Source organism: Arvicanthis niloticus, chromosome 12 (assembly GCF_011762505.2).
Source record: "Arvicanthis niloticus isolate mArvNil1 chromosome 12, mArvNil1.pat.X, whole genome shotgun sequence".
In the NCBI taxonomy this organism is placed as follows: Eukaryota; Metazoa; Chordata; class Mammalia; order Rodentia; family Muridae; genus Arvicanthis; species Arvicanthis niloticus.
The window spans coordinates 70,251,824-70,275,564 of NC_047669.1; the positions used below are offsets into that span (position 1 = coordinate 70,251,824).

General features: G+C 37.8%; 1 protein-coding gene across 1 annotated transcript; it reads left to right on the top strand.

Annotated features, from left to right (window-relative positions):
• Window positions 1-441: 441 nt before the first annotated feature.
• Window positions 442-1,181, top strand: Krtap13-1 (keratin associated protein 13-1). The gene has a single exon (XM_034515815.2). The coding sequence runs from the start codon at window positions 479-481 to the stop codon at window positions 983-985; it is 507 nt and encodes a 168-aa protein (XP_034371706.1). The 5' UTR covers window positions 442-478; the 3' UTR covers window positions 986-1,181.
• Window positions 1,182-23,741: the final 22,560 nt, after the last annotated feature.

Below are 23,741 nucleotides of genomic sequence, written 5' to 3' on the forward strand. Positions count from 1 at the left end.
AATCAATGATTTGATATTGAAGCCATCTTGAAATGGCTTCTTGTCAATGCAAAATTTTGCCTTTTATCCAATGACCAATTGAGGATAAAGACTTTGTCATCTCTAAGAGTAATTCCCCTCTCCAAACAAGAACACATACACGTCACAGGCAGAGAACAATAATGGGGGATTTCCTGACCATAATGGCAGAGGCACTAATTAAATAGTCATAGCATTTGTAGCATAAGTGCATTTCATTGACTCAGACATATTAAAAAAATCTTAAACGTAAGATTAAAGAGTTAGTTAACTGCAATTATAAAGAAAATTACTGAGGTCCAGACATGCAGATGAGGAAGCCCAAATATGGAAATAATGATTGTATTAGAAGCCACACCCACTGCTGAGAGTATATAAAGGTCTCAGAAAAGGAGTGATTTTCAAACTCAGAATCTTCTGTTGTACTCAGCTTAACTTACACCTGCTAACTTACATCAACATGTCCTACGGCTGCTATTCTGGAAACTTCTCTTCCCACTCCTGTGGAGATCACCTGAGCTACCCTCACTCCTCTTGTGGCTCTTCCTACCCCAGTCACCTACTCCAGAGCACTAACTTCTGCTCCCCTAGAACCTGCCATCTGGGCTCCTCTCTCCACAGTGGCTGTCATCAGAACTGCTTCCAGCCCATCAGATGCCAGACTTCCCATGTGGTGCACAGCTCCTGCCAGCGGCCCTGCTACAGTCCCAGAGTCTCCAGTGTCTGCAGTCCCTGCAGGACCACATATGGTGGCTCTCAGAGCTTTGGATCCAGCAGCTGCCACTCTCTGGGTTATGGGTCTAGAAGCTCTTACTCACTGAGCTGTGGGTCCAGTGGCTTTAGACCCCAAGGCTTCTCTTCTCTGGGCTATGGATCTGGATTCTGCCACCCATCCTATGTGCCCTATAGAACCTGTCAGTCTCCTTGCTACAGACCAGGTTGTGGTTCTGGATCTGGATTGTACTGATCTTCCTTCTAACTTCCAGTCTTGCTGACCACCACCATCCACTCCTGGATCCCTGGCCTTTGTTGTCTTCCTTTGGCTGGGAAGAATTGTCCTCTGGTTTCCTGATTGCCAGTTCTTCACTTTCTCTCTGACCTCAGATACTGGCTGATAGGTGTCCTTTGAGAACTCTGTAATTAATCTCTTAACTCAAAAATAAAGCCTGCATTGCAAATGAAATTTATAGTGCTGAATTTCTTCACAAATTTATGAATACTAAAATTTTAAGCTAATGAATATACTGAATTGATATTTATCTATGCTTGCTTTTGTGAGTTATTTACTGTATGCTTGTTTTTGTGGTTGTGAAACGTGAAATTGATTAACATTAAATGAGCAGCATGCATAGAGATTCAGGTTTTGAAGCTCTATTAAGTTGTGAATTAGATAAATGTCTTATGTTCCTCAGATAGTTTTCTTACTTAAGAACATAAAGTAAAATGATTCTATTTGAAAGTATAGATTCTATTAATGAAATCCCAGATGCAAGAAATAAATTGATTTCTATTAGTAGTGGATTCCAACTCCATGACAACTGATCTACCTAAGTTATATAAGACAGCAGAAGATAAAATGTATTTAGATTTTATGGCTATGGGTTCCCTTGTGCACTGACATTAGATGTTTTCATTGTAATGTCTCTCATGGGCTCATGTTTGAGTGCCAGTTTAACAGATGATAAACTCTTTTAGGAGGCTGTGTAACCTTTATTAAGTTGAGGCCTATCTCAAAGTGATGCTCTTGAATGTGACAGGTCAGTAATAGTGCGGACTCTGTGGTCTGTATTTCCTTGTCTTCCACGATCTGAATTCTCACCATCTCATACTTCCAGCACCACAGGGAGAGCCACTCTGCTCTGGTTCCCTCTGTTAGATTTGTAATCCGATGGCTGGTGAGTGCCTGTAAACCTTTCCTATGCATTCATTGTTCTACCAGTTATCTGGACATGTCGACTCTAAAAAAACACAGAGGAAATGAAAATGACCACATCAATTATGGAAAACAGTACAGATTTTTCCAAAATGTTAGGAAAAGAACTGCCATATGACTTAGCAGTTCCAGGACTGATTATACAGCTAAAGAACATATAATCAGTGTGCTTAGGAGACACAAGCAAATTATTGTTCACAATACACTAAAAATGGAAGAATATACTGATGAAAGGTTGTAGAAAAACATGATACATATCCACAGTCAAATATTAGCCATTAGCCAGGCAGTGGTGGCACACGCCTTTAATCCCAGCACTTGGGAGGCAGAGGCAGGTGGATTTCTGAGTTCGAGGCCAGCCTGGTCTACAGAGTGAGTTTCAGGACAGCCAGGACTACACAGAGAAACCCTGTCTCAAAAAAACAAATTTTATATATATGTATATATGTATATATGTATATATATGCCATTAAAATGATGAGATGAAAGAATATGAATTAAAAGAGGCATCAGTATGTTACAGGATATAAGACAGACTCAGAAATCCTGAATGATCTCACCCACATGTGCAACATGAATGCTTTCACACATTACTTAACCCAATTCATCTGTCACTCTGTCATTCTATATGGTTCCCACTGCTTGCTTCCTAGCTCAGTTCATTCTCTCTTCTGCTGTCTCCAGGGTCTCCCTTCCTTGGCCTGCATCTCAGCTTCCCTAAAGTTCTGTCCCAGCTCCTCCCTGGTACTTTCTACCCAAGTTCTTTACTATGCAAAAAGCCAAATTCCTTACTGGACTAGTAAGCAGGGGAAGGTCTTGGTGTTCTCACAGGTTTCCTTTCTTTTAAAGGCAGATAAGGGAGTGACATTTACATATCCATCTAGCAGAAAACTGAGGGCTGCAAAAAACAATTGAAAACACAAACACAAGGTCAACCTTTGAAATTTAGGAGGACCCTACAAAATTTATGAGGGCACCCAAAGATAATGACAGTAGCCTATTTTTTCATGAGTGTTTTGTTTTTGTTTTTGTTTTGTTTTTTGTTTGTTTTGTTTTGTTTTGTTTTGAGACAGGGTTTCTCTGTATAGCTCTGGCTGTCCTGGAACTTACTTAGTAGATCAGGCTGCTCTCGAACTCAGAAATCTGCCTGTCTCTGCCTCCCAAGTGCTGAGATTAAAAATGTGCGCCACCACCGCCGAGCAAGTGTTCTCTTATACTCCTGTAACAACTCAAAGGGAGATTTACCATGCTTGGCATTGGTGAATTTGTTGAAGTTGTTAGTCAATAGCTCTGGGAAAGAACACTATTACTACAACTTCATTTAAATTATTTATGTATGTATACACATACGCTTGTATATTATACATTTATTTTTGGACTTAAATTCTGTTAGTAGTAGGGAATTCATGACTGGAACTGTAAACCTAGCCAATTGGTCATAGCTAATGATGAAGTTATGGCCCCTAGAAGAAAACCCAATACTGACACGTCCTAAACCACTATAATTCCTAACTGTATTCTAAAGTCTATTCTTATATAAACAAATAAGTGTACCTCTCTCTCTCTGTACCATCGAGTAAGTTTCTTTTTGTAGCAGACAAAGAAAAAAAAATCACAGAAATTGACAACTGGTCAAAAAGCAGAGACCAGTCGACTGTGAGGAGCCAATCCTCAACTGAAACATCCACCATACGACCTCTATGCATGAGGATTTCAGAACACTGCAGAAGGGGACAACATCACAGAAGAAAGGATGGAACGGTTTAAGGGCCAGCAGACCAGGATGACTATGATGAGATGGTGTCTGTTATCTATGACCAATTTCTGAACTGCTGACATCTTAACAACACGGCTTTAAAGAAAACTTTCACAAAGACATTGTCACTTGACATCATAGATGAGGAAAATCTCATGAAGTCCGACATCAAGTTGATGTCCTGAATAACTACAGGTAATTCACAGCTGCTAAGCCATTTTTTTTTCAGGGTTAAGGACCTTGATAGGTTATTCAGTCCCAAGTAGCTGACCTTATACACACATACATAGAAGCAATACTAAATGGACTCTGCAGGTTGTATTTATAAATACATACATGTATGTCTTATAAAATTAATAATTAAAAAATAAAAGTTATGAATTGGGGTATCCTGGTAGGACACAGGAGGAGTTGGGATGGGGGAAGGATCCAGTGGTATCGACTCCAATATACTATTCTAGTATGAAATTAAAAAAAAAAAAAAAACAATTAAAAAATTCTTGTGCAACTATATGTAACATGTTTGTATCCTATGGTTTAAAGACCAGAAGGAAGGCTTTGAGTGTTTTAAGCAGAAAGAAGTGATAAATATTTGAGATTAGAGACGTTTTCATCTGAATGTTATGCAAAGCATACGTTTAAAAAAAACATGGTAGCATTAACATGTGTAATATTATGATTTCATGTAGCAGTTAAAATAAATTTGATTTAAAAGCATACAAAGAAGTCATTTCCATCATTTGGAGCCAACAGAATGGAATTAGACTGTATGATAGTAAATAAAATGACGAGACTTAGAAAGACAAAGAGTACATTCACTTCCATGTGGCATCTGAAAATGATGATCATATAGAATCAGAGAACCAGAAGGTGACCAGACTGTAAAGTGAGGAAGAACATGCAGAAATGGAAGGCAGCCTACACTTTGATAAACTGAAACATCTTTTAATGATTCATTGCATGGAGTGGTAAACAAACTTAATACACAGCATATTGTTAAATTGTAAAACTAAACAGAGTATCCTCTTTGGATTTTATTTAAATTATCACCTAAATAAAGCTGAAGATAATGCCATTTGTATCATTAGAGGTGAGTGATGTGTATTTAAGTAAAAACAGTTTTCATGGTAAGCATGTCTGATTTATATGCCAAGAAATTTCTGAAACAGATTTGTAGACAGTTTTATATAAGGTCCCTCTAACTGATAAAACAGATGATTTATGAAAATTCCTATAAATGTCCTTCCTTTATTCTATATAGCTGCATTAGTCACTGTTCTAGTGCTGAGGAGACACTATGACCAAAGCAATCTTATAAATAAGCATTTAATTGGGTGTTAGCATTTTGTTTAGGCTCTACCCCACAGTTACCTGGCAACAGCCAGGTGTGCCTGACTCACTATAAAAGGGGCTGCTTGCCCCCTACTCTCTCTCTTGTCTTCTTGCTCTCACTCTGTCCTCTTGACCTGCTCTCCTTCTCTCCCTGTTCCCCTCTCCAGATGTTCATGGCTGGCCTCTACCCCTCTCTCTCTCTCTCTCTCTCTCTCTCTCTCTCTCTCTCTCTGCTACCCTCTCAACTCCCCTCCCCATGACCTGCATAAACTCAGTCCTATACGATACCATCAGTCATGTGTGGCTGGTCTCTCGGGGGGGTGGGGAAGGAATGCCTCAGCATGGATACCAAGAGGCACCCCCTTCCCCCACACCTGACTGCACATCCACCAAACATATTCTCTCTATCTATCTTTTTATAAAACACAACTTTGGGGGCTTGATTACAGTTTCAGAGAGTTAGTTCATTATCCTTATAGCAGGTAGCCTGTCATCCAGGTAGGCAGGCATGTGATGGAGAAGTAGCTGACACCTTTACATCCAGATCCACAGACAGCATGCAGAAAGAGAAAAGAAGGAGAAGGAGAGGGAGAGACACAAGGCATAGAGTTGGCTTTTGAAACCTCAAAGCTTATACCAAGCAAGCTCTTCCTCTTCTAAGAAGGCCACACCTCCTCATCCATTCAAACATTTCAACTGGAGACTAAGCATGCAAGTATGAGGGGTGGTTGTTTTCACTCAATCTACCACAACAGTACTGGAGAAATACAAGTCCTAGAAGCATGCTAGGGATATCTTTTATAATTTACATATTAAAATATTAGTAAGAAGGATGGTAAAATGACAGCAATGTCTACCCTGGATCAAGACTCAAAAAACCAAACCAAAACAAAACAAAACAAAAGTACAATCCAAAAATTAAGAAATTTGTGTATATACTCCCATTCTCCAAACTTATGAATCTGAGGCAAGAAAAATGCCGTGAATTTAAGACCAGCCTGGCTGTAAAGTGAGCTTCAGGAAATTTTTAGGTAGAGTGAGACCCTCTGTAAGAAAACAGAAACAACAAAAAAGCAAAGGTAAAAAATAATTATGATGTTATATAAATATTAAACCAGTGTTTATAGTCATCTAGAAATGGAAAAAGTCCACCAATCACTATATGTCCTTTTTCAATTCAACTGAGTCTTTTAAGTTTCATCTTTCATATTCAAACTGGTAAGCGAATACCTTGTTTCAAGTCAGAGGTCTTTAGTCATTTTGCCTTTAAACAGTCTTTCTCATTTATAGTGTGACCCACCATGTAGTTCAATTTACCTTATGTTTTTACATTATACTAGATTCAAGAAAGTATTTTAGACATGGAAAATTATTGGTGGCAAATAGAGAATTTTTATTCAACTCAAACAAACATGATGACATTATTCCAGTCTTCACTGTGGGCATAAACAATCACTGGTCATAATATAAATAAATACCCAGCAAGGCTTCACCGAAACGCTATAGGGACATTCCTTTTCATGACAGGGTGGCATTAAAGGCACAGAGTTATCAACAGTTCTGATATAGAAGCAGCTAAAACAATACATTGAATTAGCCTATAAAAATAAAATGAGAGTGTAATTTATCTGCTATTTCAGAAAATGTATTGAGTGACATATTTAGAAATAAAAAATTGCCTGTCAGATATGATGGCATATACCTCCAACTGACCAAGCCAGCACAGTCAGTCAACAGGGTCTCAAGGAAGGGATTAAGGATTTAAAAGGAAAAGACAATTAGACAACACTATAACATGACTCCAGCCAGTGCTGAAGCTGAAGTGGGTTTATTTATTTTTCTTGTCTGCTCTTATTCTAGGTACATACAAAGAATATGATCAGTCCTAAGGCATAAACAGAGTAATTAAGGAACAGACAAAACATAAACAAAGGGCCCATGAGTACAGTATTCAATGTCTTAACAAGAGCCATCAAGATACAAAGAACACATTCCTCAGCTGTATTTATCCAAAGCCTACCTTCTTGTCCTAGCCCAATGTCAAATTCCTACCAAATTCCTAGAGTTGGCACCAAAAGATTTCCATATCCAACCCAGCACTGGGATGTGGAAGCAGGGGAATACTGACTTAGAATAAATTTTAACTAAATACTAAGTTGTTTTCTAGAAAGAATGAATGAAAGAAAGAAAGAAGAAAAGAAACTCTAAATAATGTAAAAGGCCACACCTATGGCTAGGACCATAAATAAGTCCTGTTCCAAAAAAATGCCATTAAACTCAAAATCTTAGTTATATCCAGCTGAGCTCATACCTGTTCTCAATATGACATACAACTGCTAATTGTAGACTTTTCATTCCCTTCTTGTAGATACTGCCTGACCTCTTCAGGTTCCTCCACAGCATTTTCTGCCCCAGCAACCCGGTCTACAATACGACCAGCTGCTCAGAAATAACTAAGACAATGCCATTTTGTTCTGATTCCATTTTGCCTTTGCTTATAAAGTTCTCAGCCCTTTACCTCCCTCCCCTGAACAGTCACATGAAGTGCAAACATCTAGTTTCATTGAAAAATTAGTCATGTCAAATGTTGTTTTTTTCTGGGGCACACAGGTGAAAGGATGTTTTGCTAAAGCAGACACATAAAACAATGTTTTCCTGAGGCAGACACAGGTGAAAAGATGTTTGGATATAGCAAACACGTGAAAGAATGCTTGATGAAGGAGTATAAATATGGCCCCACAGACAGTGGGAGAGGAGCACTGAGCATTGGTTTGGTGTGCTCTGCCTAGCTCTTCTTCCCTAACCACATAGATGCATTGATTCACCTTACACGGCATCGCTGAGCTTAACTTGTGATAACACCAACATGGAGAAAAACTCAGCAGAGGATTGCTTGTAAGATTCCTGTGGCAGTTTGCTGCTTCCATGGCCTCGAGGCTGTTGGCATGCCTTGTGATTCTTTCAGGATTGAACTACAGCTGCTGGTTTGTGCCTAGGGTCTGCCCGCCTAGAAGACTGGTCTGCAGATGCTGAGTTGTATTTTGCATTTGCTACAGGACTGAACTACTGTCAAAGAAGATTGAGCTCATGTAGGGAGAGATATTTAGAAAACGGCGCCCAGTCTGGTTTATTCCCAGACAGCCGCCATGTTCCCCATGCTCCTCGGCTCTGACAGGGGCTTTGGCTAGCTAGATGCGCAGGCCCTGGCACTCATGAGATGCCAGCATGGAGGATGGCTCTGCCAATCCAACACACTGCGTCTACAAAGCTCGGCTGAACCCCAAACAATATCTGCCATCCTCGCAGTACCCGGTAGAATGAAGACTCTTAAAGCTTAATGACTATCTAAAGGATTTATATATTTAGAAATGCTCAGTTAACAAGATGACCACACACTTAAGAGTTGTTACCCAATATCTAACCTTTTGATAGAAGTTGCTACCCAGTACAGCTTTCTATACCCATCAGTGGTTCTCCACGGTCATAGCCTCCTCTTTTCTCTCTTTCTCCCCTCCCCTTCCTCTCTTCTTCTCCCAGCTCCACCTCCTCTTCTACTGCCTAATCACTGAGTTCCACTGCGAATACAATGTAGCAAAATAAATATCCTGCTACATCTCAACAGGCCCACTTGCCCAATATCCTAATAACTTTTCTCTTCTACTGTGTCTGCTGTGTGGTGAGCTAGAGAAGATGTTGAACCCTTATTAAAAGTAAGTTGCAAAATATTTATGCCTACAGTCACATCTGCATTGGCAACACATTTGGGATTTGCATGGCCTAGACCATGGTCCAGATGTACTAACAAAAATATATGGTAAGTATGTTTAAACTCACTACTATGCTTTGGAAGAAACAAATGTTTGAAGGCTACTCTGGCCCTCATCTATCTTTGATGTATCTTTGTGGTTTTTGCCCCTGAAGACTCTTTATCCCTGAACTTGGCTCCAAGACACTTTTCAGAGGCTCAAGCCTGCTCTTGATATGGATATCAATGAAAAGGACTCAAACCTCTTATTTGGCTTAGTAACCATAGTTGTTGATAATTGTCCCTGGTGGATCATTATAACTTTCCTAGCATCTGCCAGCTAGGGTCCTCTGTATACAGTGGCTGTCAGGAGACATGAGGTAGACCCACCAGCCGCCATAGGCTATGTATGCTATCCAGCCCTTGCCAGACATTTTACTCTTATTCAAAGACTTTTATGCTCAGACAATTGATTTATAGAAGATCTCAAGAGCTTTGGATTTAGCAGCTGTAGCTCCTAAACAATGGATCTGGAGGGGAGTACTCACTGGCCTGAGGTTTGAGTAGCTTCAGATTCATAAGTTATGGAGCATGTATGTTCTTCACTGTAATCTATACTCCACCCTCTTCTGTCCAGTACTATATTCCTCTAGAGACTATCAAAGTTTCAGAGAGCAATCCATGAATCCAGGCTCTATTAATTATCCTGTGAACAGGCAAGATCTTCTATGTAACCCTTAATGTCTAGAGGTCTAACTTCTAACCAAATGTTTTTCGAAAACTACTCTTCTTTGGGCTTTACCAATCAGTTTTTATTTTCTTTTAACTTAGTCACAAACTAATGGCAAAATGAATAAACAAACAAAAAAATAAGTAAAATGGAAAAGGCATAGAAGTTAATGATGATGTTTGGTAAACTAATGGAATTAGTAAAATGAAGTTAATTCTTGGATTATTCAGTGAAAATTATACTCATACATTTAAAATTAACTTTAAGAGATTAATATAATTCATATTTATGCATATTATTTACAAATAGCTGAAAAACATATAAATACTAGCTAATAAAATCAAATGTTCTGGCTTCAATATGTGCTGTTACCTTCTTAGTTTTATTTGGGGAAGGATTTTTTTCTTTATTTTATCTTGTTCTAGAGAGCTATGTTTAATTTTGCCATACCTCTTAGAGAAATGTTTTTAAATCTGAGAGATGTATATTTATCTTAGGCTTCCAATATTTTTCCTCTTTAAAACTTCAGCTTTCTGCCACTTGGTTACATTACAAAACAGACTTTATGTGAATCATGTCAAGAAATGTATATAGTATACTCCTTTCATATGGAACATTTATGTTTTTCGAGGAAAACATGAAACTAGGAATACAAATTCGAAAAATTAGGTCCTATGAACAGTTTGGTATAATTAAAAAGCTTTCTTGCATTTAGTGTTGAGTGGCCAAAGGAGAAAAATACTCATTAATATAAATATCTTACATATAGTTATCTTTTATATATGTGTAAGGAGCAAGTAAATTATCCTTTGTAAAAATGAATTAAGATAATGGAACATAAGTTTTCACGTTCTTGGATCTAAAACTTAAACAAAATATGGCTGGAAAGATGGGTATTTTGAATCAAACTTTATATTTCTGGTTTGCTATTTCAAAGTTGGTTTGTAAATGCTGTTTTAGAATTTTATGTTGTGATTCATATATTTCATATAGAAACAATGAAGTAATAAAATTGGTAGTGTATTAATTGGGTTTACAGTTAGTTACAAGAAGATACTACCTTTGTATACAGATAAAAATCAAAAACTCAAATAATTTCTCTCTTCATTAATTTGTAAACCTCTACAGGAATTATAACAAAGAAATGTTAAAAACTGCACTTACTTCACACAAAAAATAAAGAAAACTCAAGGTCTATCAGTGGTTCACAGCAGGTCCCAGCCTCTGGCAGAAACTACAATCAAAGAATACAAGAGAAGGGGATTTACAGGAAACTCTGTGGGATAAGAATGAATAAGAAGAATTTAAATTTTTTGAAATAAAAGTTGACAAACTAAAAATCTTTGTGAACAACAAATTAACAGAATTAAAGTGAAATGTACATAGCATAGACCCAAATAATAAGCCAGCCTAGAGCTGTGACTCGGGTACACTGCAGCTCGCAGAACTTACCTGCTTATATTCCTTTGCTTTATTTTTATTTTTTTCCTATTTGGCCATTCTCAATTCAGTTTTTAATTTGTGCAAATATTCTCACACATTTTATAAAACTCTAAATGTCATACAAATCATATTTAGAGTTATGGCTATTTAATGTAAGCATGCATGTTTGTGTCAACTGTGTAGTTTATTATAATGTAAACTATGTAGCCACATAGCTAATAAAAATCTTGTATAATACTTGATAAATTATGTTAGAAAATCTAGAATATTTCTTCCTCCTCTTCCTCTTCTCCTCCTTTTCCTTTTTTTTTTTTTTTTTGTTTGCTTGTGTTTTGAGTCAATGTTTCTTTATGTAGTTCTGCCTATCCTGGAAGTCATTTATGTAGACTAGGCTGCCCGAGACTCAGAGATCTGCATATGTCTGCCTCCCTTGTGCTTGGATTAAAGCCTTGTACCACCACTGCCTGGTTGTTTTTAACTAAACATGCTTTTCCCCTACATATACTTCTGCTTTGTTGGGAACAAATTTAGGAAAGAATTTTAATGTGAATAATAACTTATAAATAAGATTTTTCCCCTAATAGAGTAGTGTAATACACCTTAACATATTAAATACATTATGGGTGCCAAATCCTATGCTTATCATTTCTATTTTTATTATTTTTTTATTGAATATTTTATTTACATTTCAGATGCCATCACCTTTCCCATTTCCTCTCCCTAGAAAACCCCTATCTCATGCCCCCTTCTCCTTTTTGCTTTTATATAATTTTTTAAATGTTAACCAAAGGCTTTAAAAGTTTGGTAGTGCTCAAAATCAATCAGAAGTGTAACCCAGTAACCAACCTAGATATATCAACTATCATTGACTGGCGGAGACATTTGAAAATCTGCCTCCATGTCCTCCCCACTTGTCACCTAGCTCCTCCTCTCAATCTCCTCCTCCTCTCCTTACTCCTCCCACCTTAGCTCCTCCTATATTGATCACCCTTCCTGTTAAAATAAAACTTTTCTCTTAAAATACATTAGAGCATTACTATACCAATTTATGTCAGTAAGGTAGAAGATAGACCTAATACTCAGTCCATCGTTTTGTTGACTAACCAAAACCTCTGTCATTTCCCCTAACTAAAAGACTTAGTTCTGAACCTGGCTTATTCTTGGCTTTGGATGAATGTCAGCTGAAAACCATCCTGTCAAATCTTTTCTCTCAATGTAAATAGCAAGGATTGGCTATGAGACTATAGGTCTTCAACCCTGTCAGAAATCCAGAGTTACTGAGTTAACTAAAATTATGACAAGTACAAAGCATAGCTTCTAAAACTTAGCCAATTTATAGAGACCCCTGAACACCTGGACAGTCCCTAAACTACAAAATGTTGGAGCATCTGATCTTCTGGCCCAGGATCATCTGACAGACCTAGTGATGCAGAATTATTAAGGGCTGATTACTCTGTCTAGGCAGATATAATCAGTTGACTATTCTGCAAGCATGTCCTTTTCTGGACAGTAATTTGTCTGTAGATGGAAAGAGGCAATTCTTGCCTAGTGTCTGACTCACCACAATTGGAATAACTCCAAAGATGCTCAATTTCTTCTTAGAATCTAAGACAGGAAGCTGTCAGGAGCAGACAGGTCTCTAATCAAAATGAACATTAATACAGAAATGTTTGTAACGTCAATTCTGTGGATTTTTGATGTTTTGAAAACCAACTATTTATGTAAGGCAATCTGGACTGTTGTCTGTTAACTCCTCTCAGCTATTTCTAAAGAAAATATAGAAAATACCTTAACAATAAACTCAAAGCCACGAATTTGCTATAGGCCCTTAAATCACAGGAGAACCATCTCAAATAAGTTAAAAAAGTTAAAGAAGGACTGGGTCTAAGCCTTGTATTCCTAAATGTGTTATGCAGGCGCAATGCCTATGATAGTAACAATATTCATCTCACTTTTATATTAATAAGAAGCTCATACCAATGAAAACCTTAAATTTGAAATCAAAATAAATTTTGTACCATTTAATAAATTGTAACTTCATCTTAATAACAATTATACATATTTCTACCAATCGCTTATGGCTATGCAATAAATCTTAGCTAACCCTCCCTGTTCCACCAAAACCACTACTTTTCCCTAGAAAGACAGTCCAATATTAACCACCTCAGTCCCCAAGCCCAGGAAATAGGGGTGCCGACTCTTCATTAACTTCTTCAAGCTGATTATGGGTGTTGAGATATTAGAAGAGGGTTTGGGGGAAGAGTAAATTGATAAGCCTCTGACATTGTGTCTTCACTGCATCCAGCTGGAATTCCAGGACATCAGAGGTCTGAGCAGGTCTGTTCAGCTTGCCTGATGAGTAGATACACCAAGGCTATGTATTCTGCAATATAAAAAGTCTCAAAACAAATTTTTGTATCAAGATAATTGTTTGTTTGAATTCTGGGATCTAGTCTTCTGGCAGCCTGCCTCAGTCATATCTAATGCATATAATTCTGGGAGTTTCTCTGAGGGTGTGCTCCCACCATCCTCCCATTTTTGCCTTCCTGCTCTCAAATTTCCCGATATCAGGGAATCCAAACTTTCAGGCACCTAGGCCCACCACTTCCACTGATGCCTAACCCCTTACCCCATCCTCCCTCCTCCAAATACTATGAGGGTGTGCTCCCACCATCCTCTCATTCCCACCTCCCTGCTCTTGCAATTCCCCAGCACTAGGGAATCCAAACTTTCAGGCACCAAGGCTGTCCACTTCCACTGATTCCTGTCAAGGCCACCCTCAACTACCTATACAGGTGGAGCCATGAATCCCTCCCTTTGTGTTCTCAGGCTAGATATTTTAAAATGGCTACTTTAGCTTGTTTCTTCAGACCATTTGCTTAAAAAATTGTTTTCCAGCCTTTTACTCTAAGGTAGAGTCTGTCTTTGTCACTGAGGTAGGTTTCCTGTATGCAGTAAAGTGCTGGGTCCCTTTTATGTATCCAGACCATTAGCCTATGCCTTTTAATTGGGGAATTGAGTCCATTGATGTTGAGAGATATTAAGGAACAGTGATTGTTGCTTTCTGTTATTTTTATTAGAGGTAGAATTTTCTTTGTGTGGCTATCTTCTTTTGGATTTATTGGAAGAGGATTACTTACTTACTCTTTCTAGGGTATAATTTCCCTCCTTGTATTGGAGCTTTCTTGCTATTATCCTTTGTAATGCTGGGTTTGTGGAAAGATATTGTGTAAATTTGGTTTTGTCATGGAATATCTTGGTTTCTCCATCTATGGTAATTGAGAGTTATGCTGGGTATAGTATCCTGGGCTGGCAATTGTGTTCTCTTAGGATCTGTATGACATCTGTTCAGCATCTCCTAGCTTTTATAATATCTGGTGAGAAGTCTGGTGTAATTCTGATAGGTCTGCCGTTATATGCTACTTGGTCTTTTTCCCTTACTGCATTTAAAATTCTTTCTTGGTTTTGTGCACTTGGTGTTTTGATTATTATGTGGCAGGAGGTATTACTGTTCTGGTCTAGTCTATTTGGCGTTCTATAGGCTTCTTGTATGTTTATGGGCATATCATTCTTTAGGTTAGGGAAGTTTTCTTCTATTTTGTTGAAGATATTTATTGGCCCTTTAAGTTGGGAATCTTCACTCTCATCTATACCTATTATTCTTAGGTTTGGTCTTCTCATTGTGTCCTGGATTTCCTGGATGTTTTGTGTTAAGAACTTTTTGCAATTTGTGTTTTCTATGACAGTTGTGTCAATTTTTTTATGGTATTTTCTGCACCTGAAATTCTCTCTTCTATCTCTTGTATTATGTTGGTGATGCTTGTGTCTATGACTCCTGATCTCTTTCCTAGGTGTTCTATCTCCTTTGTGATTTCTTTATTGTTTCTACTTCCATTTTTATGTCCTGGATGGTTTTGTTCAATTCCTTCACCTGTTTGGTTGTGTTCTCTTGTAAGTCTTTAAGGGATTTTTGTGTTTCCTCTTTAAGGGCTTCTACCTGTTTACCTGTGTTCTCCTCAAATTCTTTGAGAATGTTATTTATGTCCTTCTTAAAGTCCTCTATCATCATCATGAGAAGTGATTTTAAATCTGAATCTTGCTTTCCTAGTCGTATGGGAAATTCAGGACTTTTTTGTGTGGGAGAACTAGTTCTAGTGATGCCAAGTACCCTGAGTTGCTGATGCTTATGTTCTTGCGCTTGCCTTTTGCCATCTAGATCTCCTTAGTGCTACCTTCCCTGTCCCTGACTGGAACCTGTCTTTCCTATTATCTTGGTTGTATCAGAACTGTGTGGGGTGGGTCTTACTACTGGGGTTAGAGCTGGGGCCTATAGTTTGCTCAGTACTCAGGTGCAGACAGGAAGAAACCAGTGCTCCGGGCCAGGAGTGACTTCCTGGGTCCTAGTGGGTCCCAGTTACTCCGTTTGGGGCGGGTTTTGAGGTCTGCTTACCTAAGATACTGCCCGGGTTAGAGCTCCTGGGAGGCCTGCTTCCTCTGGGTTCTGTAAGACTGGGGGCAGAACTGCAGCCCGGGATCTGCTCAGTGCTCCTGCCCAGACCAGAAGGATTCTCGTTATCATTTATGACAAGTCTCAGAGGAGAATGATATTACATTAATTGAGATACAGAATGAATATATGATAACCTGCAGAGGAAAATTAATACATGTTTGGAAAGGCAAATCTGAGATACTAATTGAACCTTATAAATAAGCCAAACTTGAACAAGGTACACTATATAGCTATACATTTTTTTACAACTGTTTCTCATGATTGATATTTTCAATCCACTTGTCATAAATTTGCATGGTTACACAGTTTGTAATAAAGGATCACGGCAGAACAAGAAATAAGATTGTAAGAGCAGAAACCTAGACCCCATGGCAGTCCTTGCTTTAGAACATGTTATGTAAGCAACCTTAGAAGTCTTGACTAACAAACTGAAAGAGACTATAAAGCATCCCAGCTTGGTTTAAACACAATTTGGGCTTAATGTAGCTGTCTTTAAATAATGCAAAAAGGAAAATGGGTTTTCTGTCATTGGAGCTTTTTATTCAACACTATGTTACAAACTTGATATAACCAAAATTGAGATTCCAGTTGATGATACTTCTAGATTCCTATAAAGTGGAAATTGATCGGACAAGCTCTTTCAGGAAATGAGAGAGAGAGTCCATTAGAATATTTACATGAGGAAATCAGGAAAAGAGAGTTAGATAGCTACTTCAGAGTGCACACAAAATAAAATCTTCACATTTCATCACAATGCCTACTGGAATGCCTACTGTGGAAGGGAAAATAAAACATCAGGGATACAGCATGATCCTGCCAGGTATTTATGTCAACTTGATACACGTTAGACCCATTGTGGAAGAAGTAACTTCAATTGAGAAAAATGGCCCACAAGACAATCTTGTGGACAAGCCTATGTAAATTTTTTTGATTGATATTTAATGTGCAGGGTTACAGCTCACTGTTCATGGTGCCTCTAACTGGAAATGGTGGTCTTGGATGCTGTCAGAAAGCAGGCTGATCAAGCTATAAGAGAACACCAGGACGCAGTTTTCCTTCCGGGCCTCTGCTTCAGTAGCTGCACCGACCTTCCTTGAAAATGGACGCCTAGCTCTAAGATTAGGTAAACCTTAGATCCAAAGTGCTTTTGGATTTGATTTTTTTTTTCAATCACAGCAACAGGAGCTCTAATCAAGGCAGGTGATAAATTTGATTGCGGAGCTACCATGTTACTCTTTGTGTAATGTTCCTGGGGTGCAGAGCGTAATTCAAGAGGTCATACTAAACTCAGATGACTGGGATCTTAGGCAGTAAAATCACAGCATCATTGAAGAGTGGCACTCTATTTATTTACTTACTTATTTTTCTAAAGATTAATTTATTTATTATGCATACAGAGAGGTCTGCCTATCTCTACACTTGCACACCAGAAGATGACATAGGATCCCATTATACATGGTTGCTGGGAATTGAACCCAGTGCCTCTGGAAAAGCAACAGAGGCTCTTAACCTCTGAGCCACCTCTCCAGCCCTATTTATTTATTTTTGAGGATAGCAAATAGACATGTGGTATATTTTTTCACATTTCTGCTTATTTTAAAGAGAATTAAACGCTTAAAGTATGCCAACTCTAAAGTCTGTATCTAAAATTTCCTGATACAAAGGATGCCTTCAATGGTCAACATCAAAAGGAAGACAGAGCATATCATAGAGTTAGTAGAGCTAAAAAAATGAGCCAAGAAGATAGAGTCGGCTTCTTTTAGTGTCAATTGTATTCTACAAAGATACTATGAACTGTCAAATAGACAATGCCTGATCATTTCTTCAAAGACACAATGATGGTTATGTTCCTGCAAGCCTGTGGTTAGTATTAGCTGATGAATGCATAAACTTGTTCAACATGTGTTTATATGAATTTATGCTAAAATCTCTCTCTCACACACATGTATATATGGATACACACACAGATATACACACAGAAAGAGACACATAGATATTACACATACACACACACACAGAGAGAGAAAGAGAGAGAGAGAGAGAGAGAGAGAGAGAGAGAGAGAGCATGCACACACACACCCCATTTATGATTCACAGTAATCTACCAGTCAGCTATACTTCACCTTATACCAGAATTAAGTTACCTAACAAGCAAATTTTTCCTAACCCATAATTTATTGATTTCTCTTTTTTTAGCAGAATTTATTGATTTTTTTCTCTAGGCTTTTCAGATAAAAGGATATATGATGTGGAGACTGGCAGATGGACACTCAGAGTTAAAGTGCTCTGGTTAGCACACTTAAGACTTTCAGGAATAAAACCGGAATTTTTTAGGATATAAAACATATTTCCAAACACTAATTTTTAAAAGGAATTTTAAAATGGTAGCACAAAAAAAAAAGCCCACCAGAAATTATACTAAGAATTAGGTACTGGGAAAGAAAATCTGTCGTGAAAATCAAGTATAAGATATGTAAAGCAGGCTTTCTTCAAAGCAGCAATGCTGCCACTTCAAACGAGATAGTCAGAAAATTCTTTGTTATGGGAGATTATAGAGAAAGAAAAGAAAGGTGCCACTATTCTCATCTGTAATCACCGGTTACTGGATGTCAGAAACAACCCTCTTCCGTTCACAGTGACAATGACAGTTCATATTTTGTTCCTAATAGCATGATGCCACAGACACTGAGTAAGTAATAATAAAAGGTTTATTTTAGCTTATCATTGTGGTACACAGTCAAGGGTATAGACCCACTTCTTGAGATGATTTTCTCATTGGCAATGTCTAGAGACTGTGTACTCACCACAAGGCAAAACTCAGAAAACACACTGTGAATTTCCATGATTTTTCTCTGTGTCATGATATAAACACTATGCTGTAAGTTCCACATATATGATACATATATTATATATGCATACATTGCTATAAATGGGCACACACTTATGAGTTGGTTGTTATGGCTTTACTTCACTATTCCTTCTACATGAATTTAGTGGGTTACAATTTTATTATGCTCTCTTTTGGAATTTTCAGGATTAGCGATATAATTTTCATTTTTCAAAATTTTTAATTTTAATGTCATATAGTCATTGCTTTACCTGTTCCAGAATGTCTTACAATTACATACTCATCCCTACTGTTTCTTTACCTTAGCATCCCCTCAATAGAGCAATGTTCTTTGGACTCTTCTTGAGCTCAAATCACTCTCTGTGAGTACTCAGAGAGTACTCATCTAGTGCCCTGCTTCTAAACGCCAGCAGTACAGGACCCCCTCTGTTCCATGCTTGTTTGTTTCATTCAGTTCATGACATTGCTGAAATTCCTACATCATACAAGAGCCCCTATGTATAGATTTTTTAATACTTGGAAATATTTTTACAGAATGAGTCGGTTAATCTTTACAAAGCTTTTAAAATGATTTATTTGTGTTTTTATCATATATGAGTGAATTTTGTGCATATATGTTTGTATACTACATCCATGTCTGGTGCCAGCAGAGGGTGTTAGATCTCTGGGACTGGAGTTACAGATAGCTTGAGCCAATTATGTGGGTGCTGGGAATTGAGCTTGTGTCCTCTATAAAAAGCACCCAGTTTTCTTAACTTCTGAGCCATGTCTTCAACTCCACAAACCCTTTTAAGCAATAGAAAAACAGTTCCTATAACATGAAAAAAAAAAAAAAGGTATGTCATTTCAATGTATTCTTAAAGAAAGGCCTGACCCAGAAAGCAGGAGCCAGATAAACATGGCTGCCAAAACCGCAAAAAGAGGAGGGACATTTCTGGTCAGGTTGACAACTTGATTAATGCAAATAGACATGATATTTCTTGTACAGGATAGTTAATTTGTTTGCATAATAATGAAAGCATTATGCACCCATAAATACTATGTGTAATAAAAAGCTGAGATCACAAAAAAGTATCTGTAGATTTACTAGTATACAAATAGGAGAGGCAAAATGGAGGGATGATTACCTTGTAGATTTCAACACCTATGGTCAAGGTTACATAAAAACAAAATTCATGGAGATATAAATGCTACAGTGAAACTGATGGTTTTCTAAAGTATAGCTCAGGAATACTCACACCCTCTGTCAAAATGTTCCCAAACAAGTGCTCTGAGGCTGTGTTCTTGCAGTCCTTTGGGGCTATCTGCAAAGCCTGAATCTTCCTGAGACTCCTCTGCCTGTGGGTCTTTCTTCTCTAGAAACCTAACGTACAGGACTAACAGCGATATCTTGATATCTTCCAGCTGGGCTCCTGTCCTATAATGACTAGAGGGAGACACCCTATGTGCTATGTAGCCACTGCCAGACATCCTTCTTATTACCAGGGATCTTGGTGCCTTGTAGTCTCTACCAGATTACTTATAAAAGACTTCTGGTCTTTGGGGAATGTTAGTTGCACTGCCTGGCCTTAGACCTAGAAGCTGCTACTCACTGGGCTATAGATCCAGAGGCTTTTTCTTTTTTCTTTTTTTTTTTTTGTTTGTTTGTTTTATTGGATTTTTTTATTTACATTTCAAATGTTATCCCCTTTCCAAATCTCCCCTCCGAGAGCCCCCTATCCCATCACCCTTACCCTTCCCTCTATGAGGGTGCTCTCCTTCCCACCCACTCCCAACTTCCCACCCTGGCATTCCCCTACACTGGAGCATCAAACCCCCACAAGACCAAGGGCCTCCTCTCCCACTGATGTTCAACAAGGCCATCTTCTGCCACATACAGAGTCGGAGCCATGGGTCCCTCCATGTGTACTCTTTGGTTGGTGGTCCAGTCCCCAGGAGCTCTGGGGGAGTTGGCCGGTTGACACAGTTACTCCTGCCATGTGGCTTCAGACCCCTCAGATCCTTCAGTCCCTTCTCCAACTTCTCCATCTGGGATTCTGCACTCAGTCCAATGAGGCTTTAAAACTCAGATTACAGAAAGAACTGATCAAATTAAACAAAAATTCTGCTTTTCATTTTGAAAGATTGAATAAAAATTCAGGTCATGGTAGTGTATTTTCAGGAAAAAAATATATTATTCCCCTTAAGCTTTATTTACTTAGTCAATTTGATACTGGCTGACAAAAATTCATAAGTTCTTAAAGCCCACTGAGCAATTTATCTGTGAATTATTTTTATGATATGTAAGAAGGAAGCCAGGAAATGCGTTATATAAGAATTTTGGTTGAAAGTTAATGATAAGTTAATTCTAGTCTCTCCAGTCACCTAAAAACATGCACAAGAGTCACAAATGCTTATTTCAACAAAAATGAAACTTAAAAGTTTTTCTAGAAAACAAGAGTGAGTGAATACAGGCTGTGTTTCATAGGAATTGAAACAGACTTGAACTGCATCACCCTTGAGAATATGACTGTGATTAACCTTACCCTAATTTACTAAATCACAAGTGTACTCCGCTGTAGTTACATAGTCTACAAGTCTCAAATTATCTTCAGTAATTGATCAAAAATCACCCATGCACCAAAAGGCAAGATCAAGCCTAACAGCCCAGTGTAATATACATAAGCCCTGAACACCAATTGGTCATCCATTACGAACAGCAATTGTTGAAAACTTACATATATGTAACTTATACAGACCAAGATTAAATTTAGGTATATATATATGTGAATGTGTATACATATATGTGTGTAGCAGCAATTAATGAAATAAGATATGAATTTGAAAGGGGGCAAAGACAGCGCATACGGGAAAGTTTGGAGGGAGGGAAGGATATGGAGATGTAATGTCATTATACTATAATATCATAAATAAAAGAAAAGAGTACCAAAGGAAAAAAGATGTTCATATTACAAATATGCAGGGATTATTGTTCTAGATATGACAGACATGAATGACTTACAGATCACAAAGTAAACCTTGCATCATACACGAGGCCCTTGAGACTGAGAAGCTTCCATGCTTAGACATGAAGAAAGCTAAGAGCAGACCTGCTGGTTCCTAAGTTCCATTTTGACATGGCTTTGCTTATGCCATCTGGCTCATCTCTTCCCCCCAGTCTCTTCCTTACTCCCCTCCCAATCAGCATCCCCACCACCCCAAACAACCACAATAACAGTCTCTAGAGTTTCATTGAAAATGCAAAACCTTCTATTCAACTTCTGACAAGAGAAACTGAAACAGCAGCACCAAGTTCCTCCCTGTAACCTGAAATTTATTTTTCTCTTAATTCTCATGGATTATAAAAAGGCCTAAATTATCCCTGTATGTGGTTCTATAATCTGCAGTCAAAGATTAAAACAGAGATCCTGAAGACACTGAATTAATCTTTTTTTTTTTTTTTTTTTTTTTTTTTTTTTTTTTTTTTTTTTGGTTTTTAGAGACAGGGTTTCTCTGTGTAGCCCTGGCTGTCCTGTAACTCACTCTGTAGACCAGGCTGGCCTCGAACTCAGAAATCCGCCTGCCTCTGCCTCCCAAGTGCTGGGATTAAAGGCCTACACCACCACTGCCCCGGCTGAATTAATCTTAAGGAATAGATTTTGTCTAAACTGGAATCATCACTGCTGGTTAAATTTACCGCAAATATTAAAGTGCTTCAAAGCCTCCGAAAAAATTCTTTTTTAGAAAAAATTTTTTATTGGATATTTTATTTACATTTCAGATTCCATCCCCTTTCCCCATCCCCCCCCCCCCCCGAAAAAATTCTAGTCAGATAAAAACAAAATTCCTTTGGAGAAGTAGATGCAATAGTAATTATGTGGAAACATAATGAAGCCATCACACACAACTGGTAATTACAGTGCTGTAGACAATAAATATATAATATCTCAATTGGCATTGCTGTAAAATACCACACTGACTCATACAAGTTGCAACTAAATCACCTTATCATTATATATAACATTCTATTTTCACACAAATATCTCTTGAGCAACAGCTAACCTTAGTCTTGTTCCATCTATTTAATATATATTATGTTATATTTTTATCTTATGGTTGGTGGTACTGAGGATGGAATCCAGGGTTTTGCATATGATCAGAAACCTCTACGCTACTGAGATGTCCTCTTAGCTCTTAGTCCCCAAGCTTTAACAGAGTTTACAGTTCACCAGGATGAAGACATGTTTCTCTTTATAAATAATCAGCGTCTGTGCTTAGATTTGGACAGATGCAGTCCTACTCTGGATGTATAACTATAGACTCTGATAGGTCTCATATCTCCCAGGCCTCCACCTGTCTCCTGTCTTCTCAACCATAAACATACTTACTAGTTCTGTGAATCTCAAACCCAGTGGTTTACATCTTAATTTGCTATTACTCAGCATTTCTAGGAATGGCTAATCCTTTTGTTCTCAGCCAACCTGTAGTGATTTCTAGGGAACAATTCATGGATTGTGATTTCCTGGAAACTGCTTGAGTCATTTCTATTCAAGGGATTTCACAATTTCTATTTGTGGATTCATGTCACGTTACAGATTACAGATAACAGCTTTACTTCCCCTGAACTTCCATATTTTCCATTAGTCATGCTTCAGAAGCACATTGTCAAATTTCTTATCAGTGCCAGTCAGTATTCAAAACAACATTCATCTAATGCTTCTGTAGAGAATGCATATGAGCAAATGTTTTATTATTTTCCAAAAGGATGTGTTCATTCACGTTAGTTTATAATGATAAAAATTAAAACATTTTAAAATGTGCCTGCCTTTTATTTTTCGAATATCAGCATTAATAGAAATTAGGTAAATAATTATTAAATTACAAGAATATCAAGACTGCGATGAACTATTCTCATCATACAAAAACATCTCAATTGTCCTTAGTAGTGCATGGCCATCATGATGACAGAGAGAAGCGGAGACAGAAAGCTTACGAGTTCCAGCCCATCTTCTACTGAATGAATTTAAAGCCAGCATGGGCTGCTGGTGAGACATTATCTCAAAATAAACAAAAAAAAATTAACCTCATGAGATAATGTTTATCTTCAAAGAGAGTAAACAAAGAATAGAGTCAATGAAGGTCAGAAAGTCAACCCAGGATATTCAATCCTGTGTTTTGCTATGATCAGAGTAAAGCGATGGATCTGTGATTCATGCCATACAGTTTCCTGATTTCTGTACTGTTCACGAATTTTGAATGAACATCCTTTTATGGGAACCCAACCGAATTCTGATTCTCTCTAAGCATAATATACTCATTCTGCTACGTTCATTTTACTTTGCCCTGTCATATATTCCTCTACCCATTCTCTTGTTTAGTCAGATTTTCGTGGTCAAACAGTCCCAATTTGAAGATTAACTTATCAAATAGAATTTCTTCCTCTAAGA